This window comes from Falco peregrinus, chromosome 3 (assembly GCF_023634155.1).
Source record: "Falco peregrinus isolate bFalPer1 chromosome 3, bFalPer1.pri, whole genome shotgun sequence".
Classification (NCBI taxonomy): domain Eukaryota; kingdom Metazoa; phylum Chordata; class Aves; order Falconiformes; family Falconidae; genus Falco; species Falco peregrinus.
In genome coordinates, this window is record NC_073723.1 from 116,420,557 (window position 1) to 116,433,835 (window position 13,279).

The 13,279-nt window shown below is 51.4% G+C and overlaps 1 protein-coding gene across 1 annotated transcript in view; it reads right to left on the reverse strand.

The window, feature by feature from the left end:
- Positions 1–12,133, reverse strand: part of MAN1C1 (mannosidase alpha class 1C member 1) — a 68,749-nt gene extending 56,616 nt beyond the window's left edge. The window contains exons 1-2 of the mRNA XM_055798350.1: positions 11,791–12,133; positions 10,033–11,035 (exon numbers count right to left, since the gene is read on the reverse strand). Coding sequence (XP_055654325.1) covers positions 10,033–10,599 — 567 coding nt within the window. The 5' untranslated portion in view covers positions 10,600–11,035; positions 11,791–12,133. The remainder of the gene's footprint in view (positions 1–10,032; positions 11,036–11,790) is intronic.
- Between the last annotated feature and the right edge of the window lie 1,146 nt (positions 12,134–13,279).

The window sequence follows — 13,279 nt, forward strand, 5'->3', positions numbered from 1 at the left end:
TCTCACACTTGGATGGCTTAACAGGAGAGATCTGGGAGGATGAGTTTAGTTTAATGATTTCTTGCTGGTTCACCTGCTCCCCATCTGTCTTTGTAGTCCTTGCTCAGAGGGACAGATGGGAGCATTGCTGTCCTCTCCCTCCTCTTCCCTTTCAAGAGTTACTTGTGATTTGAACTTCTGAAGAGAGGAACACAGCAATTCTCAAGCATTAAGAAGTCAGGACAGATTAATCCAATAATTTATCAAAGGTAATAGCTAATAACAGACACAAGAAACTTGCTCACAGCCTCCCTTGAGCTTCATGTCAGAGTTGTCACCTTACAAAAGTGTTACAAGAAATTCTTGGACCACAGCAGCAAATTTATTAGCCAGAGGCTGATAAACTCTTCCAAGAGTCCCACAGTCAACAATAAATCATACAAATCAGGTGGCAAATACTGTATCTTTAATAAAAATGAAGTTGGTAGAGTGGTTGTTAGAACAATGTTAGAATTCAGCTGGCAGGATGACGGGGACTCGCTTTCATTTAGCCTGACCTCCCATCATGAGAGGGACCAGGGCTTGGCCCTGGCATCATTCCAGCACTGCACTAGACAGTCATCACACGACAATGATTAATGAACTGCTGAACGAATAAAGCAAGAAATGGCAAGTTAGGGGATCTGGGTAATAAACTAAAGAAAAGAATCATAAAGATTCATCAAAATTAGAGACAGAAGGCACCTCCTAGGTCACAGACTTCATGTCCCTGTCAACGTAGGAGTGGCTCCAACAGTACTGCTCTGGCTGTGCTTCCTTTCCAGACCTAAGGAACAAACGTCAGCTCTGTTCCACTTACCCATTTTCACCCTAATATTCAACACTAACTTTAATTAAGTCTTTGAAATCCAGAAATGAAAGAAGCAGAAGAGAAGACAGCTGTCTTCAGCTTTATCCTACAGCAGCAAAGGAGCTGCCTTTCAAAAAAACAATCTTTGGAAATTATTGTACTGTTCATCCACTGATGAGAGCGGGCAGATCTGCACCCAGCAGCAACAATGTTCTGTTTGTTGTTAGGGCTCACTAACATGCACAACACAGGTCTGATAGGTAAGACAATCAAATACAACTATGGTGTTTCAGGACTGAGGAATCCTAACATGGTCTCAGTACTGGCGGAAGACTTTCAAGAAAGCCAAAACAGCACCAGAAACGAGCCAAGGATTTTTCTGGGCTCATCTAGCACAATGCTGAATTGCCAACATAAATGTGCGTCCTTCCTAGGTAACTCCAGAAAAAAATGGAGGCTCAGATGGAAGAGCCAGAAACATCCCATTTCTACTGGAAATATTTTATTGCTGGCTAACCCAGACAGCAGGAGGGTTTGAGGATGGATAAAATGTGATTGCATTATAATTATCTTTTGTTACTTTGCAAAGTACATGGTTATGCACTTTCTTTACTGCCCAGGGAAATCATGTTAACACAATTAGAGCAAGAACCCTGTTTTAAACACAGTGTGCTCAGATGTTACTAACATGGCTCCAATTCTCAGTGCAGACAGTCTTCAGAGCCATCTTGCTCTGTAAATCAGTGGGAGTTCTGTCACCGACTTCCTCTGAAGCAAATACCAGCTCTTAGAGTAGAGACATTCTCTAGGATATACTGAACATACAGCTTCACTGTATATCATCACCCTGTGCAAGTGCTGTTGGCACGATGAGATGCTGCAGAATTTCTAAGACTCTTGCATTTATTATTCTTTGCAGCCTTACTCTTAGGATATCGTTCTACCCACTAATAAACTAGGAGAGAGAGAAATATTACATCAGCTCCATGGCCATGCAATGGAAGTGTTGGAGGCCAGATTAGAAACTAGTAAATTCCTGGCTCTTGCTCAATCACAACCATCAGAACAATTAGCTCAAATAAGCCCAAGAACTGTTTTCTGCTCTGCTGTCATCTGCCCATCCTCCCCGGTAACTTCTGAGCTGGAGAACCTCAATCGGGTTTAACAGAGGGGAAAGGCTACAGAGAAATTACAGTTCAGTGCAAATTGCCAGCAGACTGGTGGAGAGACCCACGGAGTGCTCCACTAAAGGCAGAGGAGCAGCACAAGCTCCCGCTCTGTCGAGCCACAGCCCGCTGGGCAGCAGACAGCTATGTGTACCAAGCACCCAGAGCTGGATCGCTGCCTCTGGCCCACGCAGCCGAGAGGGAACACTGGAAAGAGCAACAGACACCACGGGGCAGGGGTGGGTGACACCCAAGGAACTACAAACACAAGGATGGAGAAAGTACAAACTGCTCGAGGGCTGTCTAAGGACGCATGGGGGTTCCAGCTCACAGGACTCCTGTTCCTAGAAAATCAGGTCCCGTTACCTTTCTGCTATGGGAAGAAGTAAGCCTTAAGAGCACACTTTCCTTTTTCAAGCACCGTCGAGATCTCTCCCTTGATTCTAGTACGCAGCAGATACACACATGAGGGACTCTGCATCTTTGCTGTCAAGATAAGTAGATGCTAAAAAGGAAGCACTAAAGTCACTTCAGTTTAGTGCAACCTTTAGCCATTACTTCTGCTCCAGCGTCCTCCCAGGGAACACTGAAGTGCCTGAGAGGAAACAGTTTTGCTGCATATTACCTTGCTGGATTAGGAATTAAAAAAATTGTGCCCGTTTTAGAGAGGTACATAATGGATCCATACAGATTAATCTGCCATCGGGAACAGAACCCAGGACCCAGTGTCCTGTTCTAATTAACAGTAGATGCTCTGCCCCCTTTAGTAAGAGTACAAATGAGTAACATCCCTGTCCCATAAACAGAGGATGTTTATTATCCAGTCCTTCAGTGTTCCCACTGTGCTCTCTTTCCTACAACGGTTTGGGTCCATCATGCACAATACACTCGCATTATGCACGGATCACTGACACCACTGCCCATGACAGCTTCTCTGGAGCCCTTCCAAAATACTGTGTCATATGATGAACTGAAGCACCAAGGGGATACGCAGTAAAGACAGCAATCGTGGGAGTGTGTCCGCTCCTCACGCCAAATCCATTCACAGCATTCAGTGAAAAGTACTTTTTTTGGGGGGGAGTGTAAATTTAGTCTTTTCCCTAAGTTTAAAAATTAGAATGCTCCAAGCACAAGATTTCTTCTTCTCACCAACAAAGTGAATACTCTTTCCTGCTTTCTCCTTTTGACAGCTTCACGTCAATTTTATATTCAGAACTAAATGACAGACTGATCTAAGATACATTCTCTTTCCCCCCCTCAGTCTCCTATCTAAAATCTGTATTGTTTTAAATACCAGAAAACATATTCAAAAACATCAAAACAAAATGATAAACAATTGAAACAACAATAATAGACTAATAGAAAACAAACATGATTGATTAACACCACCCGGTAAAGCTTTGCATACAGATCCAAAGGGAAGAACACCAAACATAAAAGTCTTTCTCTCACTAAGGGGCAGATTTAATTGTTGATTTAAAAGTTAATCAGGAGTCTATAACTATTTTGGCTGGAATGAAGAAATCTTAACAAAGGTGGCTACTTTTTAGTAAATATTTGCACAACTGTCTATACACGGTCCCCAGACTGATGGCAGAACGGGGGGTGAGGGGAGCCTGGCCCACCACCGTTACATGCAGTGAGGCACAGCAGGCCACCTCGCAGCCCCCCAGCTGCACAACCCCTGCCTGGGCCACAGCCACCTTCAGTCCTGCTCCCCAAGGGTACGCAAACACGGTTACAGCAGGACGTCACCGACGGCCGCAACCAGACACCAGCCCTGCTGCCCCAAACCCTCATCTTCAGATCCGAGAACTTTCCAAGAGCTTATGTGTATTTACTGAAGTAATTCAGCAAGATGTAGGTCCTTCTGCACGACATGCCTGTGTGTGTCCTGGAAACTCATTTCACCATGTCCAGCACTTGCCTTCAGTCATTATCTGTAATCTGCCTGGAGAGGTCCGCACTCCAGCAATTTTGCTGTTGTGTGAACAGTGCACTGTCTTGTAAGTAGCTGTTTATAAACTAGCCTCACACCAAATTTAGTTGTTGTGGAAAGAGTGCTCTCGCTGCTAGATTTTGTAGATAAGAACAAATGTCTTCAAATTGCACAGTACTCTCAAATTCCAAAGTGCCCTCAGCTGGAGAAATATCAGTAATAGTGTGCACTAAGGTATCACTGGCATCTCTAAGGCAAGTAGCACTGTAGCACAGATCACAGCATGCGAGTATTTTCTATCCTTGTGTATTATGCCAACAGAACAAACACATTTGTAGTCAATTAACTGTATACCCTACAACCAAAAGAGGCTGAGACAGGTTAGGTCTAAATTTTGTTTGCATGAATCCACCGGAGGCTAGTGAAGCAAAAAACACACTGTATGCACCATTTGTGGGATTTACAGTATAGTACCCTTTTTCACAGGTTCAGTAAATAAATGCATGAGAAGGAGCATAGAGCAAAGGAAAATTACAGCAAGCCTGGAGCCAGCCTGTGCTTCAAGCTGCGGAGAAATTCTCTCATTGCAAAGGTATTTCTACCCCAGAGAAAGAACTAGGATCTGATCGCAGTATACCTGACTGGTTTGAGGTCATCACTCTATTCTGTTATAACAAGTATTTTACTGAGAACAGTTTTCTTTACCCCCAGTGTCCATGAGTCTGTTGGAATGCACTGGATTTACATTTGACCAGCACAAAGGATCAGACGCTCTCCACGGGTCTCAGTGAGAAAGATGTGCATGGGGAGGTGCACTTCCATCCAGAACTGTGTGTGGTGCTACTCACGTACCGAAGCCACTGACAGATTACATTATTTGCTTGTAGTACTGTTCATCCCCAGATTACAGAAAGAAAAGGCATTTTCTCCAAATGGAAGTATAGAAGTTGCACAGTGTAGGGAAAGGGAAGATGTCTGAAATCTTTTTACTGCTGGTTTCAGAAATGAGATGGCTCAGGGACGACCAATAATGTGATTCACAGCATCGTAGCAACAGGCCAATTGTAACTCAAACCGAGAACTGTTTTGAGCCCTGCTTTCAATAAAGTGGTGATCACAACCCGGTTCCCAGTGCTTACACATCCTCCCCTGAGAAGACCCACGGCTTGCCTCCACCACGGTGTGTGAGACAGGACGAGCATCTGCCCAGATTACACTGCTCCCACGCAGGGTCAGGGCTGTGGCAGGAATTCAGGAGGAGAACAAGCTGCACCCCCCAGCTCTGCCCCAACACCACCCGCTTCTTCATTGCGGAAGGGATCACTGCTCAGGGCTGTCAAAACCACACAAAGGGAACTCGGCAACCAATGCCAAGTAACTTTCCGCAAAAGCTGAGCTCCTGATAACATTCCTGTTTCTTGCTAATTATCTTTTAGTGACAACCTGTCAAGATATTTGTGTTTAAAAGACTGATCTACCTTAATAGGAGCCTGCTAATCTGCAGAGTGATGCAGGATAATCGCGTACATGGACTCTGATGGCCTTCCCCCCCTGGGGTCAGATTTTTGAAAGCAAATACATCTTTAGAGCTGTGTTAAAAGAGGACAGCAGACAGCAAGGTAAGGCAAATGAAGGTGGAGACAGGAAGAAAAGCAAGGATGAAGAGAACTGCACTGTGAAACAAATAGGCTTCAGTATTACTAATCCTGAGGAAATGAATGCATGTGTCAAACCCAAGGGTACAATCCCAGCAGAGGACTAAAAGCCTGCCTGAATTTGACATATTCCCTTATTTGAAAGGGACAAAGGACACTGTCACGTTAAAGCACTAGGTATTCTCAGGCATCAGGGAAAGAAACTTGCCTTTTTAGCCAAAGAGGAAAAGAAAAATCAGTAAATCTCTTTCACTGTTCACATTTTTCTCACATCTCATGACTGGAGGTAAGCTAGCTACCTAAATTTCACTGATAGACACTTTCTGGTCTACCTGGTTACCGTGGTTGTCCTTAAGCACTGGATGGCAACAGTAGGGTTGGTATAAAAATACTTCAAGAGAAATGCTGTTCTCTCTCCCCACTGCTTGCCTACCTATGAGACCCATGAAGCCAACACAGCAACAGTACAGCAAGAAGCAGTCTGTTTTGCTTCATCCATCATCAGCAAAACTGTCAGCTCAGCTCCAACAGCAAAATCTTTATTACTGGTTATGATGCAAAAGGCAGAAACCACACGGTCTGATTTTCCCAGATCTGAGGCTGAGTTTGCAGTAGCAGCAGTTGGAGGGGAAATCATTTTGACTTTTCACTGAGCCAATTTGATCTGGAAATTGTTGAGAGCAAATAAATACGGAATCCCACTGTGGCATTTCTGCAGTCACTTTTTCAAATACAACCACTTTTTTTTTTTTCTTCCTTTTTTTTTTGAACATCAGTGATTAGTATTTGGCACAAGTAAAAAATTAGCTATTCCCTGAAGCCATGCATGACTGATCAATTACAGAACTAATATGTTTTTCAGAGGTCAGTTTAAGAGATGAATAATCCCAAGCCCTTTTAAATTTCCCAACCTGCAGCATGGGGAGATAGTTAACTTGGTTTTACTGCCGTTTTCTTCAAAAGGTCAGAGTGCCCACAGTAGTCGGCTGCCCACGGTAACACACAGCAGTATATCCTAGGCAATTCTCCAGGTGACCAATGACCTTTTGCAGTAAGCAAGTCTGTGCAATACAGGTGCTCTCTTTTTTCCTTCTCAGGAAAACAACTGCTTATTGACTTTGGACTTGCCTTTAGAAAGGTAAATCAAAGAAATCTGCTACTCTGCTAAGTTACCCCAGTGCAAAGCAGAATACCTGCATGCACACGTCAGCTCAGCTCACTGCAGCACTTACTTCTTTCAACAGATTTCTACGTGCCATTTCAACTTGCTCATCCACATCTTTTCCTTTCTGCACTACCAGGAAACACAGTATTCGAGCACAGAGCAAGTGAGGCAGGTATATCCCCAGCCAGACTCCTTAATCTGCAAACAGCTCTGGTGGCCCTGGCGCTGCTCAGAGCTTTCCCAAACAGCAGTGAAGTAGGAGATACCACAGCAGTGGGTTTCATGCTCTGGACAACAGTATCTTTTAAGCAGAAAAAATCTAGCAAGACTCCATTAGTTGACACTTTCCACACTTCGCTGCCAGGAAACTAATGGCACACCCTCTTCTTCGGCTGAAGCATGAAGCAGCTGAGAGGCTGGGTGGGAAAGCATGGATGTCTGCTTGGACTCCTGCTCACACTGAAGGGTCCTACAAGAAAATAGGAAGTTCCAAGTCTCTAGGTGGGGCATCAGCCCCAGTCTTTGATCATGCACCAGTACTTTCTCCTGGCTTTCATCCAGGCTATGGCAGACAGATGAGAAAAATACCAACAGATCCCATCCATATCCATCCTCCCTGGTATATAGGTGCTGACCTGTAAAGAATGGCCTAAGGGAAAAAAACCCAACCCAAAACTGTATCAGTACAGTCTGGAACACATTTTAGCAAATTACAGGGCTTAAAGCTCTGGAAGAGGGAGAGAAAAGCTACTTCCTGCTACTGCACACAACACCTTAAAATGATCAGCAAACCTACTACCTGCCCCTGCCAGCATCTTTCATATCACATGAAGAATATTTGCTAACCCAAATGCTGTATCATGACTTATTTCTCCTTAGCAATTTTTTTTTTACCCATCTGTTTCTTTTTATATAGCATTTGTCTTCTAACCTCTCTTGATTTGTTTTCTTCATGTCTTTTTGATTTGCAAAAAAAAGGACACACCTTATCTCTTCCACAAGCTGCACCACCATCCCTTGTTTTGCACATTCAATCTCATATCTCAGCACCGTATTTGCTTCTCTGTCTCTTTCTGAATAAATAGAAGTGCAGGCACTTTTAAGGAATAAGGGCTCTGTTTGAAGAGTAATTAGCTGTCAGCATAAAACTAGTATTTATGGATTCTCATCCTTGAAAAATCTAACTCTGCTACCCGGCACTGATTATGGCTGTTATAAACAGATGGGGCTGAATCCATACAACTTGAAATAATCCTACATTCAAAAAATAATTAACTACAAATAAAGGACTGAATTCCACTGGCTTTCATAAATTTGATTTCCAATTTGATTTGTTTGTACAGAGTGGAAGCTGGGTTATTCACGGGAATGTCGTGCTGCCCTAGCATACCTTGGAAGCCAGGGTCCACGGCATATTCAAGCACACGCTCCACAACTCCCAAGCACACAAGAGGGCCAGGTACTGGAATATTCCAAATACCCTGCAGCTGAGATGCAGAATGATAGGACGGCTCAGTCACGCCTGGGATCATAAAGAAACCCAGCACCCCTGGGTGTGTTGTGTCTGGGTGCCTGGCAGAGAAGCTGGAATTTCACCAGAGGTGCAGCCTTTGTTTTAACAACTGACAGAGGTACCAGGAGGGGAGCTTTAAAAAAATGCTTTTAAAACACAGTGGATGAAAGCCCCTGGTGTGTTACTCTGACTTTCTTCTCTGCTCAACCCGGGGCAGCATCTTTGCAGAATGCCTGCACCTCTGTGAGAGAACAAACCCAGGAAATTTATACTCTGCTTAATTAAATCTGTGCATTTTACTTATTGGCACCTCTTACTAGACCAAAATTCACTCCAAGTCGGTTATCCATCATAGCAAAAGATACAACAAACACAATTGAGTACTACACAAAATGTACAGCTCTTGGTTAACTAGGTCACAGATTGCTCTGCAACGTTTTCGAGGCTGCCAGGCTTTTACACACAAACAGTAGGCACCAGGCCAAATTCCCCCCTCCGTTACACCCCTGTAACCCCACCGGTGAGGTTACCCAGGCTCAGCGGGGGTCTAAGCGAGGGCAGCCTTCAGGTCGCTGATAGTGGGCAGCAAGTCACAAGCCAGCTCCACCTGGAGTAAGTGACAACAGGGTTTACCCAGACAACTGGCCTCCTGCCTCCTCCCGGACTTCTTCGAGGGCACATCCCATCCCTCTGTCCCCACTGAGCAGCGCCAAGTTTCGCCATCTCCCAGCTTTTGTGTAAAGCAGCCAGGTTTATGCTGATACCCCAGGGAGGGAGCCTCTTGCACAACCGCAGCCGCCTCCCGCCAAGCAAGTTTGGGGTTTTTTTTCCCCTAATAACCAAGCTGAAATATCCCTTTGCCTAATTTCAGTTCTTTAATTTCCAGTCACACCCTGTCAGGCTGCCCTAAGTGCCGACGCCGACAGGCAGGTGTGCCCGCGGGCACGGTGCTGGCGCAGGGCCATGCCGCAGGACCCCCCTACCTAGAGAGACACCCCCCAAGTCCCGTCGCCTTCCCGGGAAAAAGGAGGGAGAGAGGAAGGGGCCCGAGGGACCCTTGGGAAATGGGGACAAGGCTGGGGAAGTGAGCGGGGTGTGAGGACAGCAGGGGCAAGGAGATGGGGCCATGAGGGGTGGCAAGGGCTGATGGAGGGGGGGACACGGCCCTGGGGGGGGGGGGGAATGGGGGTCACATGGCCCGGGGTGGGGCAGGGGGGACGACGGGGTTCACATGGCCCTGGGGAGGGGACATGACACACGGCCCTGGGGGGGGGGGGGGGGGAGGAGGGCTGACCGAGGTGGGGGACGTAGCCATGGGGACTGACCAAGGGGGACACATGGGTGAGGGATGACTGGGGGGGGACACATGGCCCTGAGGGGAGGCAAGGGGCTGACCAAGGGGGTGACACAGCCGTGAGGGCTGACTGACGGGGGGGGGGGGGGGGGGACACAGCCCTGAGGGGTGGCTGAGGGGAGGACTGAGGGGGGACATGGCCGCGAGGGCAGGCGAGGGCCAACTGAGGGGGGGACACGGCCATGAGGGCTGACTGAGGGGGGACTGAGGGGGAACATGGCCGTGAGGGCAGGTGAGGGCCGACCGAGGGGGAACACAGCCGTGAGGGCCAACTGAGGGGAGGCGAGGGCTGACCAAGGGGGGACACGGCCATAAGGTGTGACCGAGGGGAGGCCATGGCCCCGAGGGCAGGTGAGGGCCGACTGAGGGGGGCCGCGAGGGCTGACGGAGGGCAGCGCGGAGACTCCTCACCTCTTTAATCTTCATCCTGCGGGCGCGGGTCTCGGGGTCCTCGCCGGCCCGCCTGCCCCGCACCGGGTGGCGGAGGCTCCGGCGGAACCGCTCGTAGTCGAAGCGGAACGGAGCTCGCGTCTCCCGGGCGGGGGGCGCCCCGGTGGCGGGCTCGGCTCGCCGCTCGCCGCCCTGCACCTGCTGTCGGGAGCCCGGCGCGGTGTGGGCCGGCGGGCCGGCCATGCGGGCGGCGGTGCGGAGCTTCTCCCGGAGGCGGCGGGGGGCGGCGGGGCTGGCGTGGCGGGGCTCGGCGGCGGCGGGGGGGCTGCGGGGCAGGTCGGTGTCGCGGGTGGAGGAGGAGGAGGCGGCGGCGGAGGAGGCGGAGGAAGAAGAGGAGGCGGAGGCGGTGGCCCGGCGGGGTAGGAAGAGGCGCTTGAAGCGGGAGGAATCGGGCAGAAGGAAGAGGGCCCCGAAGCACAGCGTGAGCAGGCCCGAGAGGAAAAGCAGGAACAGGAACTTCTGCGGCAGCCGCAGCCCCAGCGCCGCCGGCCAGCCCGGCATGCCCGGCAGCTTCCGCAGCAGCACCATGGGGCACTGGATCGCGGCCGCCGGGCGGGATCCGCCGCCACCCCGGGGCGCGCCGCTGGCTTCTGCGGCGAAAGGCTCAGGGGTGCCCCCCCGCACCGCCGGCTGGAGCGGGCGCCTTCACCGGGGGCCGCCGGCGGGTGACACGTGGATGGCTCCGGACCGGGCTGCGCCGCGGGGCCGCGCCGTTGCCCGAGGTTCTTGCCCGAGAGGTTTGCAGGGCTCGGAGCGGCGGCTCACAGTCCCCCCCTCCGGCATGAAGGCGGCGGCGAGCGCATCCCGCCGGGGCCGGGCGGCGGAGCGGCAGGGCTGGGCTGCTCCCGGCGTCAGTCCCCCGAGCAGGCTCCCCGCCGGACGGCTGTGTCGGGCTGGCTCAGGCAGCGGCGCTGAGGAGGTGCGGTCCCTTCTCTCTAGGCGGTGGGTTCATGCTGCAGCATTTCTGCGGGGGGGGGGGGGGTAAGATAAGACCGTGTTCATTCAACACCAGGAAGGGTGCAGCCCGCGTTATAAGCCTTTGTCCCAGCGGGTCTGCCGCCGCCTCAGCCGTTCCCCCACTCTCCAGCCACACCAGGTGTTCCCTCTCTCCGGACCTGCTATCAACTCTCTAGTCTGCGAGCAGCTACCAGCTCTGCACCAGCCCCTACAGCTCCGGGCACTCCCGGCGGGGCAGCCCCGGGGCCAAGAGGCGAACCGCGCCCTGAGGGGTAGCGAGGAGAACCCCGGGTGACCGGGGACAGGGAGCAGCCAGCCAGGGACGAGGCTGCTCCTCTCTTCACCAGGCTGCCAGGAGCTGCCCTCGCCCGCACAGGGCTGGAGACGATGGGGCTGCAAACAAGCGATGCGGAAAGCTCGGCTCGGGCGAAGTTTCTTGAGGAAAAAAATCTACGGATTTTGGTTTTACTAAACAAATCCCTGTAAATTCCCCCTTTCTCCCAAATCTGTGCCTCTCTGTTAAGAGTTATTCACCCCACACACACACCCAATCCCCTCCCTACGTATACTGGCAGAGACAGAGCTCGACTTTCAGACCACGAAAGCAAGCAGGACCACTTTCAAAAAGCAGGACACGTCTTGAAGACCTACGTCCCAGCCCCACATCACCCCTGCTCCTACGGGCAGGCACGGCGCTGCCCCCAAACAGGCCGTCAAACCCCCTGGGCAGACGCCTGCCTACTCCCAGCCCTGTTTACTCACCCCTCGGACACATCCAAGCCACTCTGGGTCCTACAGTGAGCAAAATCTTCTCAGTCCTGCCCGCGCATCCCAAAAGCGAGAACCCCTCGCTGCTGTCAGCGCTCACAAGCGCCCGGGAAATTAAGAGGAAGAAGCTGGCTGCCTGCCGGGCTCTCCGAGGGGCACCTCCTCCCTCCTGCCCATCCGAGCATCCAAGAGGGAAGCACCTAACCGCATCAAGCTGCTTAGAGACCTCTGCTTTTCACCTCCTTCCCGCCCCGCCTTCCTCCCCGCCGAAGGGGACCCGCCGGCGATGCCCGCACACACAGCTCGCCCGCACCGCCCGCCACCGCCGCCGCTCACTGCGACAGCGCCGGCAGCACCGCCCCCCGCCCCGCCCCCGCCCCGCCCCTCCGCCTGCCAACGGTCACCCGGAGGGGAGGCGGGGGCACCGCGAGCCAATCAGAAGACAGGGGCCTGCCCGCCGTGACTCTCGCCCCCCCGCCACGCTCCACCCCCGCTCGCTATTGGCTATCTGGCAGAGCCTGCCCTCTCCCGTTGGCTGTTCCAAACGCCAGGAAAGCCAGGAGATACGCCCGCTTGTTTACCACGGTCGCCCGGCTCGAGTTGGGGGAGCGCCTCGCTCCGCCCCTTTCCTCCAGCCAGCCTTCCATTGGCTGCGAGGTGTGCCCCATCGCCGCTGCGATTGGCGGAGGGGGGCCCTGATACTTTAAAAAGGGGCTGAGGGCGCAGGGCGGGCTCGGCGGGCGTCGTTCTGCGCTTCCCCTCAGGCGTCGTGAGGGAGGGATTGCCCCCCGCGGTCCCCCACCCCAGGTCTGGCGGTGCTGGAGGCTCAAATCCCTCAGGAAGGACTTTGTCCCCTGCCACTGGTGTGACCTCAAGGGCCTGGCGGGCACCACCTGGCACAACGAGGGAAGCAGGGCCCTCAGGCAGCTTAGGAACCGCTGCTCTGCACACAGAACTGTCCTTTCTGGGTTTTACGAGCCCACAGTCGACTGCCATGAAGCAAATCTGAATCCCAAATATTTAAGTCATCACCACACACCTCAACCTTCAGTGTACTGCTGTGACATAGTGCTATACCGGAGGTGAAGATGGTGAACCAAAGTGTTCCTGCTCATAAACGTTACCAAAAAAAACCCCTAAGTCTTCTGCAGAATTAACAACAAAGGAGAGGAGAGAAAAAAGGGGCACCACCCAAGAGCAGATGCTGAAGTCATCCAGGAGCAGAGCAGGAGGGTGGAGGAGGCCACCAGAGGCGATTTTTGGGTGCTGCGAGCATGAGATAGAGCAGCTGCTGCAGCAGGAGGCTGACAGGAAAGGGTAAACTGCAGCCACCCAAAGCCCTGATGTGACTAAACTTGGAAGAGCTAAAAGAGAACATTTTGTAGGCTGGAAAGGAGCTGGAGCTGTGAGGAAAGAAATCATCTGCTGTTTGTGTCTTCCTGCGCTTGGTGCGCTCCTTCATAAATAACTAACGCCGCAGGAA